The sequence below is a fragment of the Arachis hypogaea genome, chromosome 17 (assembly GCF_003086295.3).
Source record: "Arachis hypogaea cultivar Tifrunner chromosome 17, arahy.Tifrunner.gnm2.J5K5, whole genome shotgun sequence".
Taxonomy (NCBI): Eukaryota; Viridiplantae; Streptophyta; class Magnoliopsida; order Fabales; family Fabaceae; genus Arachis; species Arachis hypogaea.
The window spans coordinates 112134178-112157875 of NC_092052.1; the positions used below are offsets into that span (position 1 = coordinate 112134178).

The 23698-nt window shown below is 36.8% G+C and overlaps 4 protein-coding genes across 7 annotated transcripts; 2 read left to right on the forward strand and 2 right to left on the reverse strand.

Moving 5' to 3' along the window:
* The first annotated feature begins 10591 nt into the window (after positions 1–10591).
* On the forward strand, positions 10592–15993 carry LOC112764498 (cysteine proteinase COT44). Of its 4 annotated transcripts, XR_003183220.3 has the most exons (7): positions 10592–11218; positions 11460–11695; positions 11801–11941; positions 12030–12458; positions 12641–12704; positions 12819–12915; positions 13467–15993. XR_003183220.3 is itself a non-coding variant. In XM_025810141.3 (6 exons), the coding sequence occupies exons 1-6, from the start codon at positions 10741–10743 to the stop codon at positions 13526–13528; spliced, it is 1410 nt and encodes a 469-aa protein (XP_025665926.1). In that variant the 5' UTR covers positions 10597–10740; the 3' UTR covers positions 13529–13725. The 4 variants fall into 4 exon arrangements, 3 of the variants coding, with proteins under 3 accessions (XP_025665926.1, XP_025665928.1, XP_025665927.1); XM_025810141.3 differs by lacking the exon at positions 12819–12915 and having other exon boundaries at positions 10597–11218; positions 13467–13725; XM_025810143.3 differs by lacking the exon at positions 13467–15993 and having other exon boundaries at positions 10597–11218; positions 12819–12947.
* Positions 14865–15970, reverse strand: LOC112764499 (uncharacterized). The gene has a single exon (XM_025810144.3). The coding sequence runs from the start codon at positions 15968–15970 to the stop codon at positions 15092–15094; it is 879 nt and encodes a 292-aa protein (XP_025665929.1). The 3' UTR covers positions 14865–15091.
* A 628-nt stretch (positions 15994–16621) lies between the features above and the next one.
* LOC112764500 (thioredoxin H-type) lies at positions 16622–17624 on the forward strand. The gene is made up of 2 exons (XM_025810145.3): positions 16622–17047; positions 17132–17624. The coding sequence occupies exons 1-2, from the start codon at positions 16961–16963 to the stop codon at positions 17393–17395; spliced, it is 351 nt and encodes a 116-aa protein (XP_025665930.1). The 5' UTR covers positions 16622–16960; the 3' UTR covers positions 17396–17624.
* An 883-nt stretch (positions 17625–18507) lies between these two features.
* LOC112764497 (beta-galactosidase 5) lies at positions 18508–23353 on the reverse strand. The gene is made up of 18 exons (XM_025810140.3): positions 22761–23353; positions 22589–22684; positions 22397–22509; positions 22219–22285; positions 22040–22132; positions 21766–21909; positions 21607–21695; positions 21406–21511; positions 21233–21320; positions 20923–21041; positions 20661–20825; positions 20390–20568; positions 20187–20296; positions 19988–20097; positions 19786–19896; positions 19581–19694; positions 19310–19515; positions 18508–19112 (listed from the first exon to the last, which is right to left on the reverse strand). The coding sequence occupies exons 1-18, from the start codon at positions 22932–22934 to the stop codon at positions 18959–18961; spliced, it is 2238 nt and encodes a 745-aa protein (XP_025665925.1). The 5' UTR covers positions 22935–23353; the 3' UTR covers positions 18508–18958.
* Positions 23354–23698: the final 345 nt, after the last annotated feature.

The following is a 23698-nucleotide window of genomic DNA, read 5'->3' on the forward strand; positions in this document are numbered from 1 at the left end:
GGCGATTTATGGGCTATTTTAACTCAATTTTCAGCCCAGAAAACACAGATTAGAAGCTGCAGAATGGACAGAACAAGTGGTCCCCACCCATCAACTAAAGATCTGTTAATTAATTCAAATTTAAATTCAAATCTTAAATTAGAAAAAGTTATTATTTTAAGTTTAATTTTAAATATTAGATTTTAAATTTATTAGGATTAGTTATAAAAAGGAATCTGATGCCATTAGATGGTAACGCTGTACATTTTTACCTGAATCCTTATTTTCTCTTTTCCATGAGTAACTAAACCTCCACTGTTAAGGTTAGGAGATCTGTCTATTTCTATGGATTAATTTTATTGCTTTTACTATTTTAATTTATGTATGGACTTATAATTTAAGAATTGTTTTCGCTCTTTATTTTATGAATTTGGGTGGAATGGAAGTATGACCCTCTTTCTATTTGAGTTCTTATAAAACTTGGAAAAGCTCTTTACCTGAACAACAGCTTGAAAACTATTTCTCCTAAATTTTAATTATCTGAATTTAATAGGATACGTGACATATAATCCTTTTACCTCTTAGATAATTAGAGTTTTTGTGGCATATAAACTAGGAATTGATTATCACCCTCTAATTGGAATTAATTGACCAAGGAATTGGCAGTTAATGAATTTTAGAGGAGACTAGGAAGGTCTAAGGAATTAGGGTCTAGTCATATACAGTTTGCCATAAATTAAATCCTGCATAATTAAAATAGTTAGTGAGAAAAATTAATCCAGAAAAATAGATAACTCTGAAACTTTAACTATCTTCTCCATATTTTTTTTCCAAAGCATTTACTTGCCCTTCTTCAATATTTTTGATATTGTTTAATGTCTTTTATATTGCATCTCAACACCAATTTTTATTTGTCTAACTAAGCCTATCAAACACTATTGTTGCTTAGTCCATCAATCCTCGTGGGATCGACCCTTACTCACGTAAGGTATTACTTGGTACGACCCGGTGCACTTGTCGGTTAGTAAGTGTGGTTGTAAAATACCGCACCACCAACCTCTTCCAAGTCTTCAACTATGATATACCTTGGAGGTTGTACACCCTCCTCAACATCAAATGCAACCGTCTTGGAAGGAGGTTCTATGTCTTGACTTTCCCATGGAGGTTCAGCATCTCCCAAGTCTTCAACCACTTCTTCTTCTTCAATAATTCCGGCTTCCTCCACTTGTTCTAGTACAAATTCATACTCCTTACTGTCCACCGGAGTTTCTAATGTCTCCTTCATGCTACGTTCTTCATTAGATTGTCCACATGAAGCCATGGGATTTCTTGAGTGTCCGAACGTCGGGAAGCTAATTGATGTATCGCTTGCTCCAATTGATGAAGGGTTGCATGAAATTGATCCACTGTTTCCTTGAGACGATCCGTTGATTCTTGTTCCGATTGGGTATCATAAGTAGGACCATAAGGCTCTTGGATTGATGGATATGGATATGGTGCATATGGAGGTGGTGGTTCTTGGGAGTAATTGGTTTGGAATTAGGGTGGTTCTATATATGGTTCACATGGTTCATAAGGTGGTTGGTATGGTGGATGAGGGTTAGGATCATATGAGGGTGTTTGGTGGTAAGGAGCTTGTGAGTATGGTGGTCCAAAATGATGTTGAGGAGGTGGGTCATAGGTATATAATGGGGGTTCACCATATCTATCGTCTTGGTATGCACCTCAGAATGGCTCTTGACTATAGCAGTTAGGTGGGTATTGGTTGTCACGGAAGGGTCCACCATAACTGTTGTTTTGACATGCATTGTGGAATGGTCGTGGTCTATGGTATCTTGGAGGGTGTTGTTGCCTAAAGGGTTGATCAGATCCTCGTGGCTCCTTCCATCTCTGATTGTTTTGACCTTGATGCATGTTCCTGTTATAATTTCTATTCCTTGCAACAGCATTGGAACCAAACTCAAAGCGAGAGGGGTGAGAACTCATAATAGTAAATAAAAATTAAAAATGAAAATAAAAACAAATTTTAAATTAAAAGGTTATTGAAATTTAAATTTTGAATTTGAAAATTAAATTTTAAAATTTGAAAATTAAATTTTGAAATTTGAAATTTTAAATTTTTGAAATTTGAATTTTGAAAAAGTCAATAATATAAGATAAAGTTTTGAAAAAGATTTAAATTTTGAAAAGGTTTGTTTTTTAAAATTTTAATTTGAATTTTGAAAATTGAAATTTGAAATTTGAAATTTTGAGTTTTAAATTTTGAATTTTTGAATTTAGTAAGGAAAGAGAAAAACAATAAAATGACACCAAACTTAAAATTTTTAGATCAAAATGAAGAAAACAACTCAGAACAACTTAAAGATCAAGATAAACACGAAGAATAAATTTTTGAAAAATTTTTAATAACTAAATAAAAACCAATAACCTCTTAATTAAAAAAAGCAAAAAATAAAAACAAAAATAAAAACAAATAAACAAGCAAAAAGCAAATATTTACAATAACCAATAATAAGGCACACGTTTGCAATTCTTCGGCAACGGCGCCATTTTGAAAAAGTGAAACTCTCGCGCGATCTAGAATTTTTGCAAATAAATTTGCGTTGTAAGTATAGCTTCTAGACCGACAAGAATTCCTTCTTTACAAACGTTTTGGTTGTCATAAGTAACAAACCCCTTTAAAATTGATAACCGAAGTATTTAAACCTCGAGTCGTCTTCTCAAGAAATTGCAGGGAAGTATGTTCTTATTATTGGTTATGAGTTTTGTAAATTGGGGGTTTTTTAAAATAAGGGACAGGTAATTTAAATGACAACTAAAATAAATTAACAATAATAAAATCTCTTGGCAAGGTATAAGAACTAGAAGTCCTATCCTAGTTATCTTTATCAATTGTGATGAGAATTGGATTTTTCTCCCACTTTGTTAACCTCTAACTATGAAGGTAAGTTAAGTGGATGAATTAATTCTGATTCCTCAAGTCCTAGTCTCTCCTTAGGAAAAGTTAGAGTTATTGGATCTTGAATTAATTCTTGAAGTATTCCAATTTTCAGTCAACACCTCGAGTTTGATAACTCAAGCGTCACCAATTATTTAACCAAAGCCCAAAGGGAAAATTCTAAATTAATTTAAAAGCATTCATGTAAATAAAGCAATCATAAATCTGAAACACATCAAATTACGTCTAAACATAAATTCAAGTCATAACATGAAAAGGTTCATAAGCTAATTGGGCAACATAAATCAAATACAAATAAACGTATTAGAGTAAATAAAAGTAGAAAATAAATATTGAAGGAACATAGAACCTGGAATGAAGATGAATTGAACTAAACTAATAGAAATCCTAAAATCCTAAATCCTAAGAGAGAGGAGAGAACCTCTCTCTCTAAAAACTACATCTAAATCCTAAAATTGTGTATTATGAGCTTATGATCATGAATTAATGGATTTCCCCACTTTATAGCCTCTAATCTGTGTTTTCTGGGCCGAAAATTGGGTCAAAAACAGCCCAGTAATCGCTGGAGAAGAAATCTGTCACGCTGATTTTCGTCACTGCAATGCGTCCGCGTGGAGCACGCGTTCACGTCGCCTAACGTCAGAAAAACTATGGCATATTATATATCAAATTGAAGCCCGGGACGTTAGCTTTCCAACGCAATTGGAACCGTGTCGTTTGGATCTCTGTAGCTCAAGTTATGACTGTTTTAGTGCGAAGAAGTCAGGCTGGACAGCTTTGCAGTTCCTTCAACTTCTTGTATTCCTTCCACTTTTGCATGCTTCCTTTCCATCCTCTGAGCCATTCCTGTCCTGTAATCTCTGAAATCACTTAATACACATATCAAGGCATATAATGGTAATAAGAGAGGATTAAACATAGGGAACTCAAGGCCAAGGAAGCATGTTTTCAATCAAAGCACATAATTAGGAAGGCAAATGTAAAACCATGTAAATAGTATGAATAAGTGGGTAAAAAGTTGATAAAAACCACTCAATTGAGCACAAGATAAACCATAAAATAGTGGTTTAGCAGTGTATTTTTTGACTTTCTTATGGTGTATTTCTGGTTGAGTCTCGTAGAAGAATCACCCAATGACCAAGCTGAGGAGAACATGATGGTTCTGCGGGAAGAGACACAGTCACAAACAGAAACGCTTTCTATGTGAGTTTTTCGAGTAAATTTTAACCTTATAACCATTTTATTTTCACGGGCTTTCTTAACCTTTTATTTTTGTTTTGTTTAGACTTCCAATTCAAGTTTGTCTACCTCTGTCCCAGACAATCCCAGTGCCACAAATTGAACAAACCCCTGTGACAGAAAATGAACCAACCCCTGTGCCAGAAATTGAACCAACCCATGCAAAATCTCCAAGTGAAAAAAATAATGAAGGAACTACAAAAAGGTAAGGAATAATCTTGGGGTGTATTTGGTTACAGTTTGGGTCTATATTGTCCCTGTTGGGATGTATATGATCCTTGTTGGGGTGTATATTTTCACGACTGATCTCTGACTAGTTTTTTTATAACATGATTAATTTTATGTAACCCTGCAGCACTCCAGAACCACCCCAAAAACCTGAAGAAAGCACACCCACACTTCCACCAGCTCCATCTAAAATGTAAGTTCATCAGAGTAAAATCAATGTTTCATTATCATTCATGTATTCCTATTCTTATAATACGTTATACATGATCACGCAGTAATCCAGCCCCAGTAGACGCTACTGCACTCATGATGATGGCACGGACAGCATCGTACATTCCTAAAAAAGGTCTGATGCCATCATTCAGCCTCGACTTAACTGATTCAAGCCAAGAAGAAGCAGCAACGCAGGAGGGGGCGGCAACGCAAGAGGGAGAACGGGCAAAAAATCTTGAAATGCCCAAACTACTAGAACAATTAGGGGATCTGGTGGAAAAAATTGCAAGTAGTGGGGCGAAAGCAGAAGGAAAAAGTCCACAGATTCAAAAGGAGAGTGGCGGAGAAAGTTTCGAGAAGTTTGAAACTCCTGCGAGGACGAATGAGAATACGGCTGAAATGAAAGAGAAATGCTACATCTGGGCCACACGAGTGAAGACATACGGAAATGGACTAACTAATGAGTATGACCCCATGTGCACACTCAATGCCCAAGATAGATATATTTTGTCAAAAGTCCACCTCGCATCACTCTTAGCTGATACACATATAGAAGTTGAGGTAATATTAGAATAACATTAATGTTTTTATCACCAAAATTAACTGCAATGTTGATTGATGTAAATTGATTTCGGCATCTTTTTTTAGATTGTCTCTGCCATGTGCCTCATCCTTAACCAGCAAAAGATTAAAAGGTTTCAAGAAGAAGTATACTGTCTCCCCCCTGATATTGTGGTAAGGGTTTCTTCAACAAATTTTGGGTGTATTTTCTGTATTTCTTCGGGTGTATTTTCGGTCTTAAATTGGGTGTATTTTCTGTGTTCAATTGGGTGTATTTTTTGTGTTCAATTGGGTGTAAGTTGTGTATTCATTTGGGTGTATTTTCTGTATTCATTTGAGTATATTTTCAGTATTTCATTTGTTGTTTCACAATTGTTGCAGAACATGGCCATTGGAAATCATCCAAATGGGGAATTCTTACAACCTAAAACCAATAAGCCATTCAGGGTGGAAGACTACCCAATGTTTATTCCCTTTTTGGAGCTAAAAAAATTAGCATCACATCCATATGTAAGTTTTCATTTGTAAATCTTCTTAGTACCATTCTTTACTTATATGCCAAATAAAATAAAACACTGTTCAATGTGGGCATGCTTTAGATTTTTGCACCTGTTTGCCATTTACAACATTGGTGGTTATGGGTGGCTGATACAAGAAAGCAAAAATTTTATATACTCGACCCATATCACAAGACATGTCCATCCGATGAGAGAATGGACCTAAATAAATTCATTGTAAGTTCGTTTTGTGTTCTGTATTTTAATAGTTGGGTGTATTTCTGTTCAATATAAGGTGTAAGTTTGTGCTCCTTTGGGTGTATTCCTTTATTTAATTTATTCATATATTACTGATTTGTTTTGTGTTTTAAGGGATATGTAATTTCAAGAATTAGAGTATATGCTGGGGGGAACCTCTGAAGAGAAAGGACAAGGACAAGAAAATTGAACCACCATACATTAACATCTCAGGCCAAAAGACAAGGTATAAATCTTTCACTCTGAAAATTAAACTTTTCTATATGTAATTTGTAATTTATTTTCTTGGTTTTCAGCTATGATTGTGCTATTTACATAATGAAGTGGCTTGAGATAATTCAGCCCGAAAATATTAAAAGGTTGAAGTATGAGTCGGACAATTGGACCCAGGTAAATGTGTTTAAAACTATATAACTCTGTATTACTTTACTCAATTAACATAGTTGATTAAACAGAATATTATTTTTAACTGTAGGATGAGGTGGACCACTATAGAGTAGAATATGCTTCCCAGATTCTATTCAATGAAATGAATCAAGACAAAGCTGAAGCCATTAGGGGGAGTAATGCAATAAGACCGTCCAAGCCATCCTCATTATTATTGAGTCCATATTGTCAGATATATTCTAATAATATTGACACTGAGTAATGTAACTGTTAGGTAGTCTTGTAACAAATTGAACACATGCTGCAAAAATTTGCCAATTATAAACCAGTTCTATTCAATAAAATTTTTTTCCATAGTTAGACTGTTTGTGCTGTATTCAAAAGCTCTGTATTACAGGTGGTAAAATATGAAGGAAAACATCAAACCAGATATAAAACAAAAAAAAACATTTTACACCCAAAGAAAGTTGAATATACACCCAAAGAAAGTTGAATATTACCTAAACTTTTATCCCCTGATGCTTTACCCTAAATCCTAAACCCTAAACCCCTAAACCCTAGACCCTAAACCCTAAACCCCTAAAACCCTAAACCCTAAAAACCTTAAACCATAACAAATAAAAAAATAACAATAATTTATAACATAAACAGCAGCAGCCGAATATATATATATAATGTGAAACACAAGAAAATTCAGAAATACACCCAAAAAATAGTGCTTTACACTCATATTCTGTAATTATACACCCAAAAAGTTATCCTCTGCTGCTGGTTGCCTAAACTGATAATTCATAACACGTCCTTGATATTGGCTGGAATTTGGACGCACCACTGATGCAGCATCAAAGACGTTTAACTAGAAATAATAAACTCACATATTAGCAAAACTATTAACGAGAAAATTAAACTCAATCACCACATATTTAAAGAACATCACTTTTACCTCGTTTAAAGCTTTCGTTTTCTTCTTCTTTGAGGCATTTGTAATCTGTTTGTCCAACTTTGAACCTAGCCTATTTTTTGGACGTTCTCTTGTTCGAATCCTTGGAGGGCTTTGAAGCTTGTTAATGGATTCCAAGTTGGCATCTTCGTGAGATAACGAAGATGTCCCCTTCCTTTTGGCTTTCAATGCTTCCATCTCAACCATGACGTTATCGTACGCACGGTGCAGAATGGCAGTCAGCTCCTCCGATTCTAATGTAAATTCGCAAATATTTTGTGAACGAAAAACCAATTCGTCAAACCTCTTGCTTCTTGGCTCCAACAATGGCTCATCGTGGCTGCTCTTGATGTGTGTGTGTCGCCTCTTTACCTTCTTGCTCAATCGTTCCAATATATATCTCGATGACACTTGGCTTACTCGTTCAAAGCTTAACACACTTAGTGCGTGACGGCACAATATCTCTCTTGACTTGAATAATAAGCATTGACATTTTACCTCGGCTGCAACTGAGTCGTAAGTAACTACAAACTTGTTGAATATTGAGCTGGAAACTTGTTCTCCAACTTCGTATACTGAATAGCCTAGAACAGAATTCATTAATCTAGTGATGCAATTTGTCTTTCCTCTAAATTGTGCTTGGACTTTCCTAAATTTTTTATGAGTGTACACATCTTGAAACTGAGCTTCAATGGAGGATTTGGTTGCACACGGAATGACCGTATGAAAATCTGCAGCATCTGATTCTCTCTCTGCTTGCTCCCTACTTCCGAGGCAATTATCGTATTGTTTGACAAATTGAATAAGCGAGCTGTTCCGGGTAATAAACTTGTTAAAAAATGAATGCATGCTCTCGCTCCTTTGTGTGCTTTTCATCCTTGCCCAGAAGTGATGATCCAGATAGATTGGAACCCATATATGACGGTCTTCATAAAAATCTACAGAATACACCCAAAGACATACTATAAATACACCCAAAAACATGCAATTTACACCTCTGCTATAGATTTTAAACAACATTACCTGAAAGCCACTTGTTGTCCACAAGACCAAAATTCAGCAGAAAATCATTCCAATTCCTATCAAATGAGTCTTTGCTATGAGAGTTCCAAACAACTTGGCTCATTTCTTGTTCAATTTCTGCGTGTCCCTTGTACCCATTTAATTTGCTTGGAATCTTCTTCGTGATGTGCCAAATACACCAACGGTGAATTATTGTTGGCATACAAGCCTCTATAGCCCTTTTCATTGACGCGCATTGATCGGTGAGAAACCCTTTCGGAGCATTTTCCCCCATGCAACGAAGCCAACATTGAAATAACTATTTGAATGACTCAATTTCTTCATTTTTCATCAAAGCGCATCCAAGAAGTATTGACTGACCGTGGTGATTCACCCCGACAAAAGAACCACAAACCAAATTATACCTAAACCAAATTACGACATTGCAGAATGAAAGTCATTACGTACACCCATATAATGAATTTATACACCCAAAGAACATCCAATATACACCTCTGCAGTAGATTCATAGAACAAAATTAATTTAGCAGCATAAACAAGAACAGCATATACCTGTTTGTATTGTAGGTGGTGTCAAATGAAATAACATCTCCGAAATACTCAAAGGCAGCTCTGCTCCTTGCATCGGCCCAAAAAGCAAGCTTAATCGATTGATCATCCTCGAGTTCGAGCTCAAAAAAGAAATTATGATTCTTCTCTTTCATTATCAATAAATATTTCCCGAATTCCTTTGCATCTTCTTATTCCGAAACATTTCGCACTTCTCCTGTGATGTAATTCCTCACATCCTTTTCAATAAAATTTAACTTGCGATGACCCCAGCTGCCGCAACGAATGATTGAAATGTTTTGCTTGGTCTGATACCGGTCTCCTCGTTATTCTCTATTATACGACGAACGGACATGCTTAGTTCCCTGTGCTGTTTGAGCATCTCTGCTTGAGTTGGACAGCAATGGTGTGAATGGTGCAGCACGACCTTCGAAATGATCCAAGCACCAACATCCTTCAATGTATGTATATAAATTCTTGCAGGACAATTTAAACCAACTGTAGGATTTGTCTTCTCGGTCGAAGATATTTTAGATTTCCATTTTTCCTCTTTGCTACATGTAATCAATTGATTCTTAATTTCGTTTCCCTTTTTATTTGTGCTCCGAACTCTTGTAGAAAAACCTGCAGCCTTGGCATAGTCCTTGTAAAATTTTGTAGCATCTTCAAGGGTTTTAAAAGTCATTCCAACATTGGGAACAAGGTGATCATCAACAACAAAGAGGGGCTGCAAAATACAACATGTTAAAAACAAGAAAATACTATAGAATTTCTACACCTCATAAAAAAATAACAATTGAATTAAAATACACCCAATGACTCCTGATATACACCTGAACGACAACAAGTCAACTAAAATAATAGGAAAATCCATAAACCGTAAATACACCCAAAACATCCCTAAAATACACCCAAAAAGTTCTGATCTACACCCGAGCGTCTGCTATAAATTGCAGATTATTAATCGAAACTAATACATTATATTCAATCCACAGATTATGTTCACACATTAATTTCACAGTCAATGTTCACGAATTATTCAGCTAGACAATCATAGACGAATAACTGCATCAAATTCAGAGCAATCGTAATTAGCTGAATCTAAATCAAACCTCAGGAACTTCGTTCGATTCAAATTCAAAATTCACTTCGCCATGATTCAACTGACAATTTGAGGTTGAATCATCCATTATCTTCAAAACAAGTTCAAACTTTGATTTCAGAAACCAGAAAATCCGAAAAAACGAAGCTAGAGTTACAGTGAGAGAAACTCAGCTTAATGACGAAGAACAAACCAGTGATAAAAACGCAGGTAAAAGAACGATCGAAAAGATAAGGGAAGAACGCAAGAAGGAGAACGAAGAAACTTGGCAAGAGATTCAAAAAAGGTAACGAAATCTTTTGAAAATTGGAAGTTATATATTCGCGCGTTAATTGATTTTGATTGAATTAATATTCTGTTATATAACGCGTGAAACGTACGTAACATTAGGAGCGCGTTTATGGTGTTAGTAAGTTTTAGGACTTGTAACACTTGTAAGTGTTAATCGCTTGTATGCTAAGATTAATCCTTTTCTTTAATAGATAAAGACCTAACTAAAATTTAAAAATAATTAAAATGTGCTCTATTTCACGAAAAAAATAGGATCGAACAATTTTTTTACCCTAACTTATAATAAGCAACTAAGCATACTTGGTTTCTTTTTCCTTTTCTCAAAAATTAAATAATAAATGGTTAAAATTGTATAAAATTGGATTGGGTGATTGTTTGTCTGGGACATCGAACGGTGGAAGAAAAAACTTGAATTTGGGGAAGTTGCTGGACTGAGAGTGGATCCTTCATTCATTTCTCATTTTCGTGATTGGTTTACAAAGGTCAGGTCAGAGTTAAGAAGCAGGCTTATAATATGCCTATGGTCCTTTTGCCCCTATTTTTTCGTGAAACCATGGCTTCGCACATCTTCTCCCTTCTTCTTATGTTCTTCTTCGTCACTCTCGTCTCTGCTTCTTCCTCCGACACTTCCCAACTATTCCGGAGCTGGTGTGACCACCACGGCAAGATATACTCCTCCGACGAAGAGAGAAGCTACCGCCTCAAAGTCTTCCAGGACAACTATGACTATGTCCAGCGTCACAACCAGATGGCTAATTCCCCTTATACCCTCTCCCTCAACGCCTTCGCCGATCTTACCCACCAAGAATTCAAGGCCTCTCATCTTGGCGCTCTTTCCTCTTCCTTCCTCAGATTCAAGAATCATCAAGATCACCAGTCCCGCTATCACAATGACAATGACAATGACAATAATATCCTCCGTCAGGTTCCTTCTTCAATTGATTGGAGAAATGAAGGGGCGGTTACTCCCGTCAAAAACCAAGGAAGCTGCGGTACACTACCTCATTTCTCTTCCAATTCATGCTTTTCTGTGGATTCACTATCTTTTGAATCTTACTTCAGTATCACCATCAAACAAAGACTTGTCCTTTTAGTTTTGCTTTATTCTAAAGGAATAAAATTTACAGCTTTTGGGGGAAAGGAAAAGCTTTTCCCCCGCTCTCTTTTAGTACTATGCAGACTTATATATATGTTTGAGAGATTCAGTGATGAGTATATATTACTATTATGTAGGGGCTTGTTGGGCGTTCTCTGCAACAGGAGCTATTGAAGGTATAAATAAGATTGTGACAGGGACCCTTGAAAGCCTTTCTGAACAAGAACTGGTTGATTGTGATAAAAAATACAACAGCGGCTGTGAAGGTGGTCTCATGGACTATGCTTATCAATTTGTGATTGATAACCACGGAATCGACACTGAGAGCGATTATCCATTCCTTGCTCATGATGCCGCTTGCAACAAGAACAAGGTATTTACTCGCTTAAATGTTGATTGTGCTTGTTAGCCTCTCAAAGTTGTGATTGTGAATTACATAGCAACTATTTTTTTTCTTTCAATTGATATTGATGAATAGATGAAGAGGCGTGTTGTTACAATTGATGGTTATACTGATGTGCTCCCAAGTAATGAGAAGAAGCTCCTAGAGGCTGTTGCAACTCAGCCTGTAAGTGTAGGCATATGTGGCAGTGCTAGGGCTTTTCAGTTATACTCTCAGGTTGGTCTTGTTGCTCAACAATGTATAATTTTGTTTAGTTAAAAATTGTGTAATTAAATGTTGATCATTTTTTTGTTTTCTGCAATAGGGTATCTTCACCGGACCATGTTCAACTGCTTTGGATCATGCAGTGTTGATTGTAGGGTATGGTTCAGAGAACGGAGTAGATTATTGGATTGTTAAGAACTCGTGGGGAACATCATGGGGAATGAATGGTTACATACACATGGTGCGAAACAACGGTTCTCAAGGGATATGCGGCATCAACATGCTAGCTTCGTATCCAACCAAGACGACGCCTAATCCTCCTCCTCCGCCACCACCAGGTCCTACAAAATGTAATCTGTTTACTTACTGTCCAGCAGCGGAAACCTGTTGCTGCTCGTGGCGTGTTCTTGGGTTGTGCTTATCATACAAATGCTGTGGGTTAGACTCTGCTGTGTGCTGTAAGGACAATAGCCATTGTTGCCCTCAGGATTATCCTATTTGTGATATAAGAAACGCTCAATGTCTTAAGGTTTGTATGAACTGCTCTTATTTGTTACCTACTATACTACCACACTTGTGCAAACTCTCATGCTCTAATCATATCTAAGTTATGCTATTAACAAGTTTTAAGATCAGTCATGTTAGTTGATTATTATGTTTTCTTGGCTGCAAATTTTGATTTATGCTTACTAACTGTCTGTATGCTTCCAGAGAGTTTCGAATGGGACAACAACGATGGCATATGAGAACAAAGACTCTATCCGTAGGTCAAGAGGTTGGAGCTCTGGTTAAGGGTTAATGTTCTATGTCATCCATTTGTATCATTAAGTCATTTTAGTTCCTATCTTGTTTGTATCTAAGGAGTCATTATTGTTATACTATGTAGCAGATTTTTAGGGCTTGGAAGGAAACACAATTATTTTACAAATGGATGATATGGATATAGCTATTGCTTTCCCAATCTGAATGTAATACTGGATAAAGTAGTAAGTACATCATCGTATGTTTGGAGCCTTCAGTTTTATTAGCCTATTATATTCTTTTATGTCAATTACGAGAATGAAAACATATCTGAATAACTTGCTTCCCAAGTTGCTGGGGCTATCTTCTCCTGGTTAGCCATTCGGCCCCTTTTCATTAAGCTGAGTTCTAGTTGGGAAGATTATCGCGGGCTTCCCTACGCCAAAAACGCCATTCACTCTAGGGGAAGTGGAATACCTAGCTTCCACTGCTTCCTTCCATAGTTTAACACCTTTAGACTATGTGAATTGGATTTTAGGCATAATTACTTGTGATCCGTTACACAAGCCATAACTCAGCTTAATCCGTTATACATGATGAGAATGACTTGGTTCTATTTGCTTTAATTTTGAGTTTGTAAGTAACAAGTTTAATGACTATCATGACTAAATTATCAAATGGTCATAACATCAATGTCATTATAATTTAATCTCTATATAAATTATCTTTTATCTCTTAATTTTACTATTCTGATATACTTCTCATACTAACTTGAGCGTCGAATTATCTTTTGCAGGTACCTATCCTTTGTGTTCTTTTTCTTGCCGAAGTATACGAGACAAACTCGATTCCCTCTAAGACGAGACCTCGGAGCTCTTACCATATAAGAACAACTTGGATAAATTAAAGCAATTGTTCTTCGTCTTGGTGAAAATACATGCAGGGAGGTAATTCTTGTGAGTATAAGACATTATACTTGCCCTTACAATCCCTTTTAATTGGTAATATGTCATAACTCATACAGTAAACTAAATGCAAGTTGCCAAAATTCTGTATGTTCTAGACTTCTGTTGATTGCCAAAATTTACTCTCGCTGGACGGCAAAGCGGTTAATAACCTTTTCTTCCAAACAAATCATGCTAATATCGTTAATAGTTCGTTGTTAACTTAATGATTTGTTTCCTAACAGAAAAACATTCTTTATGTAATTGACCTTTCATCTTACTCCCTTTGTCCCTATTTGTTTTGGCCTTTGCCAAATGTGCTGTGACTAAAATCCCTGAAGCAAATATATTAAAATAAATAAATAAGTAATCCATTGAGCATATGGGTGAAGAGATTGCAAAGCGAAGAGCATTATTACTAATACAGCTCAATCACAGAAATTAACATGAACGATTTAAGAATTATCATTTCATTTATTTAAGGTCAACTATAACAGAGGGTATTCAACTATAACGCAAACAATAACCCTAAAACCATCTTTAGACTTTTAGCAACCTTACAACAACACTCAGTAGCCAATAATGTGTGCAAGAAGTCATACAAGGCTAACCAGGAAGAACATTTATGTCGACATACATACGGGGCTTATGTGTTTGATAAACAACTAAAATCAATGATGAATCCATGAAGCTGCATAATGTGACCAAAAAGATTATGAAAATTGCCAATAGCAGTTATTTCCTTCGCATGTTTCAACAATCAACATTGTTATCGAGACTTGTTACAAGCTAACATGACAGATTGCTACTACCAGAGTCACCTATAATATAGTAACTGATGCGGCAGTTGCTAACAAGCAGTAGTCCTATTTGGCTATATACATCAGCAGCAAACTACTCTAAAAGATAATCTAATGCTGTCAGTGTCAGATAGCAATATTAACGCCAGATAGCTGATTCAAAATTAACTGGATGGTAAAGATAATCCCATATGCCTGTAGCTGTACAGTTGCTAAATTGATTTAATAACTCTTGCCTGTGATGAAATCCCATTATGGTTTCAAGTATTAGTTTCTTGTTATTTAACACTATAAGCAAGTCTTAATTGCAAACAAGAAGAACTAGTGTAGTTTTATATCATACGTCTGATTGATTTTCCTCCTCCTTTGGTTCATACAAATTACAATAATTGTATTTATTATTCTGTTTAACATGTATCACAAAATCAAAACAACTTTAAGGCAGGATGGTTAAGGATATAAAGGAAAGGAAAAATATAACCAAAAAAAATTTACAGATTTTTCCAATAGGTTCATGGTGGTGTTGGTTTCAGAGCAAAACAGAACATATGCAATAATAGCTTGGCGTTTTGCCCTTTGCAGCCAATATATGTAAGGAGAGAAAGAGAATATTCTAACTACAATTAATCACACTCCTTGTTTAACTAAAGAACTAACTTGTTTAAGACTATGCGATCTCAAGAGGAAGAGGAAGAAGAAGGGAAGACATCTTTGACCGCAGAAGCAGCAGTGAGGTAGTTGAGTGTGTTCCTCAGTGTCTCCTTCTCCCTCTTCAACCTCGCCGCCGTGTCCTCCAATTCCAGCAAAGCCTGCTGCTCTCTGGGTGCGCCCTCGAAGGTGCTCCCAACGAAGAACGAAAACGGCGTCGGAAACAGGTTCCTTCTCAAATCCCCAACCTCCTTCTCAGGCTTCCCGCCCAACCGATTCGACAATCGAATTACGTCCTTCATGTAAGTCTCCACCTCGCCGGCAAGCCCCTCCAGGTCAAGGTCCTCCGACGCCGACGAAGGCCTGTCCTCCAGCCACGTCACCTCCGCTACCAAATAGGGCTTGGTCCTCACAACCTTGGTGACGCGGAACCGCTCTTGGCCCTTGCAGATGAGGAAGAACCTGTCGTCGACGAGGCGCTCGTGCTTTATGACCTCGCCGACGCAGCCGACTTCGGCGGTGCCGGAGACGGCGTCCGTGTAGATAACTCCGAAGCGGAGATCGGTGTGGAGGAGAGTGTGCATCATGATGCGGTAGCGGAACTCGAAGATCTGAAGAGGGAGGATGGCACCGGGGAATAGGACGAGTGGGAGAGGGAAGAGTGGGAGCTCGACGACGTCGTCGGACTTGGGGGAGTTGGTGTGGTGCTTCTCGGAGAAGGAGGAGGCAGAGCAGCGGAGAAGAGAGAGGAGTTTGCGGCGGCGGCGGTTGGCGACATGGAGGTGGTGCGGTTTCGGTGGGAAGTTAGGGTTGTTGCAGTAACGGAATGAAGAGAGTGGTGCGTTGGGGTTTAAGGAGGGGTTGTTTGACGAAGAAGAAGGTGAAGGGATGAAGTGTAGGAATGCCATGTTCGGCTCTTCCTTGTTTTTCCAAATTGGACTTTTGGAATAAAAGAATAAATGAAGGATAATTGATTGGCGTTAGTTAATCGAATGGCCTATGTGGTTAGCATTGCTTGTTCTTGTTGCCACATAACCATTTCCATTCCAATCCAGTCCACCGCACCCTCTCTGGCTTAGTGATTGATTAGTGGGATAAGTGTCTGTAATTACTAATTACTAGTTAGAGCGACACTGTTGCGCACTTCACTTCGTTCTTGTCCTTCTCATCTCTGGAAATAAAAAATAAAAAAAATATCCAGTTGACTGTTGAGATTAGAGTAGATAGATTTCCCAAAATCTGGTGGTTTAAGCGGAAGCCTCACTTTGTGTGGATGGGATAATCGCCTCCGTGTGGTTCTGCATATTCCACGTGGGAATCCCACTCGTTACTGTCAGAATTATTTATATTTGGGCTACCTTGGAGGCTAGAAGGCCCAAAACAAACCAAGAGAAAATTGCAACACGACAGTACACTAATCATGGGCTATGAACTGAATGGTTACTCATGGACATATACCTCTTGAAATTTTGTTGCAAAAAACCTGAAATGTATTATTTATGGACACGGATGTTACGACGTTTTTAGATCCCATCTGAAATTGATGATATTGATAGTAAATTATTTTTTGTTGGAACGAAATAGATTAGCTCAAATGATTGAATAAACTAAAGCCGACCAAAAAAATAAAGCCGACCAACCACTAAATTTAATGAAAAGAAAAGAAGCAGATGAGATAATAATGTTTAATGTGAATGTGTCGTATTCACATTGGCTTCCTCTGCGTTCACCCATGACGCAGCGTGTCCAAAACAGAGAGCGCGTGTGGAACGTGTTGAATTTTCGAAGAGATATATATATATATATAGAAGGCACACAGCTTGTGCCGGAATCATCTTATCGACAGAAAAGAAAAGAAAAGAAAAGAGAATCCAATTGTTGTGAGAAGAAGAGGAAAAATGGCGGAGGAAGGAGTAGTGATTGGTTGCCACAGCGTGGATGAGTGGAAGGATCAGCTCAAGAAGGCAGAAGACTCCAACAAACTGGTTCGTAATTATTGTTCCCTTGTTCATGTATCCATATATAATTGGTTATTTATTTCTAATAATGTTATGGTACATTTTGGGCAGGTTGTAGTGGATTTCACAGCTTCTTGGTGTGGGCCGTGCCGCTTCATTGCCCCAATTGTGGCGGAGTTTGCTAAGAAGTTCACAAATGTGGCGTTCCTGAAGGTGGATGTGGATGAATTGAAGACTGTGGCTGAGGAGTGGGGAATTGAGGCGATGCCAACCTTCCTCTTCATCAAACAAGGTAAATTAGTAGACAAGGTCGTTGGTGCTAAGAAGGATGAACTTCAATCCACTATCACCAAGCATGTTGCTGCTGCTGCTTGAACCATCTTTCCATACATGACTTCGTCATCGCCATCTTATCCGTAATAATAAGTGATGAATAATTCTAGTACTAGTTTTAGATGCTCAATTTCTACCCACATTGCACTTTAATTACCTGTATTTTAAGTCAGTTCGGGACTTAGTAGTAGTACATGCACCGTTGCATTATCCTACTTGTGATTAAGTTGTAATTGTTGAAATTAAATGAGCATAATATCATTTATCAAAACAGTTGACCCCCTTCTATTCTGAATTTATCCCATCTACTACCTACTAATTTTATTCTTAGAGGACTTGAGCCTACCTATCCCCTGTAGATCTATGTACAAAAGGTGGTTGTTTCTGTAAAAATTTATTATTGTCGAGTAACAAGTATAAAGGGGGCGAAAGAAAATAGTGCCAAAGGCTGCTTTTGGTTTTGAGATTTGAGAACAATACACTGAAAACAAGAAACAAAAAATAAAAATATAAAAATTAATGTTTTTATATTTTATTTAATAATAAATTAAAATAAATTATGAAAATTTAATTTATTTTTATTTGTTTTATTAAAAAAATTAAAAAAAAATACATTAATAAAATATATAATTATAAAAAATTAATAAAAATAATAAAAAAATAAAAAATAAATTATATCCTTCGTTAGTATTTTAATATTTTTTATCAAAATAAACATAAAATATACTAATTTAATATCTCTAAATATAATATCTTTATCTATATTTTACTAATTAAATATAATTTTATGTCTCTGTATTTTTGTCTTAGTATCCTACTTTTGTAAACAAATCCAGTCAAATAAACAAGATACGAAGAAATAAAAGGTAAATAATATAAAAGACTTACAAATTTAATATTTTAAAATTGTGTTAAACGTAGTACTTTTTTTTTTCATTATGTGTATTTCTACTTAATCCATGTTGGGTAATTATGTCTTTTCGGTGCTGGAAACCTCCCAGGGTGGCTTAACAACTATAACAACAATTGGAATATAATATTTTTTTTTAAGTTGCGCTGATCAATCTTACCTCTATTCCTATGGAATAAACCACGTGATTGTAAGATTATGTGTCTAGGACAAATATGACTCATTATCTAATAACACATGGAAATTGCGTATAACTTCAATCTTATGAAACAAGCACAAATATGGATACAAGATGGCGGTACGGTACCAACAAGTGGAAGCTTCAAGAGCATTCATTCAATCATGATTGGTGAAATATCTTATATCTCTCTATAGTTCACAACACATGGGGGTAACAACGAGGATCGCGTGTAATGTGGTCGCTTTCTCACGTCACGAGTCACTTTGGATATTACTTGAAAGTGATTGAATGAATGGCTACTACATTTAAAATGAATGAATTATCATCTTCACACGAAAATACAAGTTATATGACAAATATTGAAATATATAAATTTGGCCACATAACATATTTTGCATCAACAACAGGGAGAGATGGCTAGCTAGACACATCTCACCACTTACCAAGTGAAGTTGACTTAGTAAAGGAAAAGTATAATTTATTCATCAAATAAACCCTTGGAGACAGTTTCTTTTCAGTTATTTGAATTGGGGTCTTCACTAGCTGCAGCATGATGAGTATGTACAGTTCTCTTTGCCAGCGATATCTTCCATGGATTTCCACCTAATTCTTCAAACACCACTATCAAGTTCTTTGTTGCCTTTAGCCAGGACCTAGGCACGTGGTACCTGCCAAATTCCAAACATAATTAATTGGTCAAACTCAAACATGTGATCTTATTTGTACTTAAATATAGCAACATTGGATCTCACACATTGCAACTAAAGTAATACACAAACTTCCACACCCCTTAAGCCAGAATACTTTATCAATGGCTCTGAAAGTGGCATTTTCTTGAAAGTTGTGTAAAGAAGAAAAGTGGTACCATCGTTGGGTGGGTTGTCCGCAGCCAAGTTGGCACTTGACAGCGGGGCGGAATGGCCCAGGATAGCTGCAAGAATTGCATCCACCATTTGCATAAGTCATCCAATATCTGCCTATGCTTTCTCCATTAATCCATACTTGACCCTTTCCCATGCTTCCCATGTCCAAAGCCAATGGTTCATTTCCATCCGGTGCATCGAAATAAGCCTGAAGTGTTCATTTATCATGTTAAAGTACAAACTCCCAAGTCATTAAAAGAAACTCTTGTTTACCTTGTGCCATTTCAATTGAGATTGTTTTTGGTTAGCTAGAGACTCTTGGAACCAATCAATAGATGAGACCCCATCAGGAGAGACCAAATTCACAGCTTCTCCTTTTAGTCCAATCTAGTGAAAACAAACAAACAGTAATTAGCATTTGAAGTGTGTGAGTATATATAAAAACAAAAAGCCAAACATGCACAACATTTTTTATGACCTGGTATGACCATCCATTCCATGACAGATCTTGCTGTCCATGATCAAGACCATGGAGCAAAACTGGACCAGTGATCCCTGTCTCCCATGTCTCATAATGCCGGCCAACGTTCTTACAACAAAAGGAAACCAATCAAATTGAAAACTAACAACGGAGTTGGTGAAGTTCATCAAGATGGATTCAGAAGCAAAGAAGGACTAACCGGTAATCCAACAGTTACACTGAGAAGTGCTATTTTGTTTGTTCCAGCACGTAGGTTGATGGGGCCATTAAATGTGCAACTTCTCTGTTCCCTAGTCCCAAAAGCCGACCCTGCAAACACAATTTAGTTCATATTGTTGAAGCTTGATTCAGCAAAGCTCAAACATGAGAACTACCAAGTGGCAAGATTAATGGCATGCCTGAAAATTGTCCATTTACAAACACATGGACAGCATGTCCTGCAGATTGCACACTAATGCTTGGTTTATTTCCTCCTCTAAGAAATGATTCTGTTGAACTTATGTCCATGCTGCATCATGCAAACCAAACAGATTTTGTAGCATTTATTTCAACCAACCCTCCTCCAAATAAATGTAAAAACATTTAATTTCAAGCTACTTACTTGGTTATGTACCATAGGTAATCACTGGTGTCTCTAGTAACATTAAGCTGTTCCAAGAGTCCGGGAGAAGCCATCCTTGAACTTTCAGCCAGAGAAGATAGATCTTCATCATAGGTCTCCCATGATAATGACTTGTGAATGATAGGCAGCATTATTACCTTTGAATCATGAACTCTCACCTTCATGAAAGGCAAAATGATACAATCAATTTCTTGGTACAACTAAAAAAATACTTAAATACCATTTCCAATTTTCGATCACTTAATCTTACTTTGGCAGTGTTGAACACATCGGTTATGCAATCAGGGAGGATGCTTATGGACCAAGGAGGTAAGTCATAGTTCTTGTTATTGAACATCACCTTTGCAGAAGATTGTGCATGATAATTGGCTAGAAAAGCAGCACATACTCCATTCCCTGAAGAGAACACATGAGCCTGGAAATTCACAGATACATGGTGGTGGGTTTTGCTGATAGTTTGTCTAATATAAACACATAGAAAAGTGAATTTGCTCAATATCAGAAAAACTGACCTGCTGATATGCTCCTAATGAAGTAACAGTGGGATCCGAAGAAACTAAAGCATGCTCACATCGTTTGATAGCTTTGTGAAGATCCTTCAAATGATTATATTTTGGTTGTCTAGTCAAACCTAAACATAATGAATGTTATAACATGTATCATTAAACTATCTTTGGTGTTACAAGTTACAACAGACTAAAGGAAAGTAATAGTACAGCAGTCAATTTTACTCTTAAGAACATTTACATCTATAATTTAATTTTAGAATTATGATGCATTAAATCAAGGAATATCTTATGATAATATTTGTGACATTCTTACCAAATTCATCAATTGGAGCATCATAGTCATAGCTTGTAGTAATAAATGGGCCTCCAGCTGAACGTCCAAAGTTAGTTCCTCCATGGTACTGTCATTTATCATTCAGGTTTTTAGGGGAGGAAGTGGTGTGTATCAAATTGGGAGTAAACAAAATCTCAAAAGAGGTGACCAACCATGTAATAATTAACATATGAGCCACCCTTTTGTATGAAACGTGCAACCGCAAATGCTAGATCCTCAACCGGTCGCTGATGTATTGGACCACCAAATTCAGTAAACCTTTTATGATCACAAGGAAAAGAAATAAGAAAAAAGGAACAAAATTATCAGAAGTTTCTACACTAGCTTCAAAGTTTTTAGATAGAATAGCCTACCAGCCACTCCAAGACTCAGTCCAGAGGGTAGGCTTGTATGGTTTATTTGGAGAGAAATCATCACAGTAGAAGCCATTACATGAATTTATCTGCAGTGAAGAATTGGATGGATAATTCCTCCATGAAAAGCTGAAGAACAAATGAATCAAGCAATCTCACCACAGGATCAGGGGCATCAGTTTCCTTGCACATGACCCAAGGGACACCAGTTCCCAATCCAACAGCCATCTTTGCAGCCCAGTTTATGTATGCATGGCCAGCAGCTCCCATTGCCCTCCTCTCCGGACCGTACTCGTTCTCAATCTCCAATAAACAACATAAGTGGAGAAGACAATAAAAGTTTTAGATCTTCACTTTAAGTATTATTGATTTACTCAAGGTATTACTTTCAGTTATATAATATACTACATTGTAAGGAACTGCATATTCATACCTGAGAAAGAATGATTGGACCACCCTGAGATTGAAACAAATTTTCACTCTTCATCATCTGGACAATTTTTTGGGTGAAACTTTGCATTGCTGCCTGAAGTAAAATCGGAAATGTCAATTCAGTTATCTATCTGGTAGTTAGCTAACTTAGATTTTGATGAATTGAAGTTCAAGTTCAACCTTGAACGGCCCATTATCCGTTCTGAAGCTAATTCCAGGAACATACTTCAACCAAACAGGTAATCCTCTACTCCATTAAAGAAACTAAACAAGTTAATTTACTGATATAAAACAAACAAAGACAATATAAACAACATCATTGAAAATATTTCCCAAGAGATATGGAAGGTGGAAGTACCCAAAGTTCCACTCAGCGCATACATAAGGACCAATGCGAAGATTGACATAAAGCCCCACTTTCTGCACTGTCTTAATGAAGTTTACTAGATCATATCTTCCTTCAAAATTGTACTGCAACCCAATATCATAAAAGAATAAATTTAAGTGAAAAGGAAGATAAGGAGTAGTGTTAGTACTTAAGTAGTAGTACCTTGCCAGGGGAAGGTTCATGGACATTCCAGAAGACATAAGTGTCTATAACATCAAGGCCTCCGTGCTTGGCCTTTCGGATTAGATCCTCCCACATCTAAGCATACACATATAATGTGACATTTGAAAGAAGCAAGTAGCATGAAGAAAATGGGGCATTAGAATGGACATACTTGGGGGGTACTTCTTGGGTAGTGAATGGAGCCAGATATGAGGATTCTCCTTCGGCCATTGATGAGAAGGGACTTCCTATCATAGGTCACATTGCAATGGATCACCTCAAAACCCAAATAGAAGACAGTTACCAACATCATTAGCATCTTTGAAACTGAAGTACTGGTTCCCATTGCTTGCTGATGGTGTGGAGGGAGGGAAAGTAGTTTGAAAAAATCAAAGTTGGGTGGTGGTTAATGGTTCGTGGTTGGTGGGTGGTGGTTTCTGTCTTGGGTGTATGATCTGAAACACAGTGCTTCAGCCTAAACCATTATGCTACTCCTTCCTCTCACTCTCACTCTCACTCTCACTCTCATGAACCCCCTCTTTGATGTCGTTGGAAAGTGTAACTTATTATCTTTATATCTGAAAGAGAAATGGTAGGACTATAAGAAATTCAATTTTTTTTTTCTAGTTTTTTAGTGATAAAAAATAATAAATTGTAATGGACCTCTAGCATTCTTCTATTTGAAATACAAATACTGTCTTGTTTTGCTCTTATATTTATTAGTTCTTAGTTACATTGCATTGCCATTTGGCATTGTTGGCTGCTCGGTCTTAGTTACATACATGATACATACAAGTAGTCAAGAAGATCATCGTTATTTAGCTTTCCAGGTTAAATTGCAATAAAGTGAGACTTTTCATAATTAAAAAGAAAAAGTCATTCATTTGTTCCTTTCTGTGAAAGTGACTTCTTTTTTTGGTATGTCCTGTACCCCACTGTGAAGTCCCATGTGTTCTCCGCCCTTAAATCTACGCCAAATAGGGACCCTCCTTTGTTTATTAAGATAATCGAAACGCAAGCACAAGCCATACTTTGCTCAACTTACTAACACTAGTTTGTGTAATGCGGTTTCATACCAAAGCATTCCATTTTATTTATTTGCATTTTGTG

What these genes read in the sequence shown, in the direction of transcription:
- LOC112764498 (XM_025810141.3), top strand. Translation starts at nt 10,741, where the DNA reads ATGCCTATGGTCCTTTTGCCCCTATTTTTTCGTGAAACCATGGCTTCG. An exon ending in CCGCTTGCAACAAGAACAAG is followed by an intron (nt 11,696 to 11,800) that starts GTATTTACTCGC and finishes ATTGATGAATAG; the next exon opens with ATGAAGAGGCGTGTTGTTAC. An exon ending in CTTTTCAGTTATACTCTCAG is followed by an intron (nt 11,942 to 12,029) that starts GTTGGTCTTGTT and finishes TTTCTGCAATAG; the next exon opens with GGTATCTTCACCGGACCATG.
- LOC112764499 (XM_025810144.3), bottom strand. Translation starts at nt 15,970, where the DNA reads ATGGCATTCCTACACTTCATCCCTTCACCTTCTTCTTCGTCAAACAAC.
- LOC112764500 (XM_025810145.3), top strand. Translation starts at nt 16,961, where the DNA reads ATGGCGGAGGAAGGAGTAGTGATTGGTTGCCACAGCGTGGATGAGTGG. An exon ending in CAGAAGACTCCAACAAACTG is followed by an intron (nt 17,048 to 17,131) that starts GTTCGTAATTAT and finishes CATTTTGGGCAG; the next exon opens with GTTGTAGTGGATTTCACAGC.
- LOC112764497 (XM_025810140.3), bottom strand. Translation starts at nt 22,934, where the DNA reads ATGGGAACCAGTACTTCAGTTTCAAAGATGCTAATGATGTTGGTAACT. An exon ending in ATGAACCTTCCCCTGGCAAG is followed by an intron (nt 22,510 to 22,588) that starts GTACTACTACTT and finishes ATTGGGTTGCAG; the next exon opens with TACAATTTTGAAGGAAGATA. An exon ending in GTGTAACTGTTGGATTACCG is followed by an intron (nt 19,897 to 19,987) that starts GTTAGTCCTTCT and finishes TTTTGTTGTAAG; the next exon opens with AACGTTGGCCGGCATTATGA.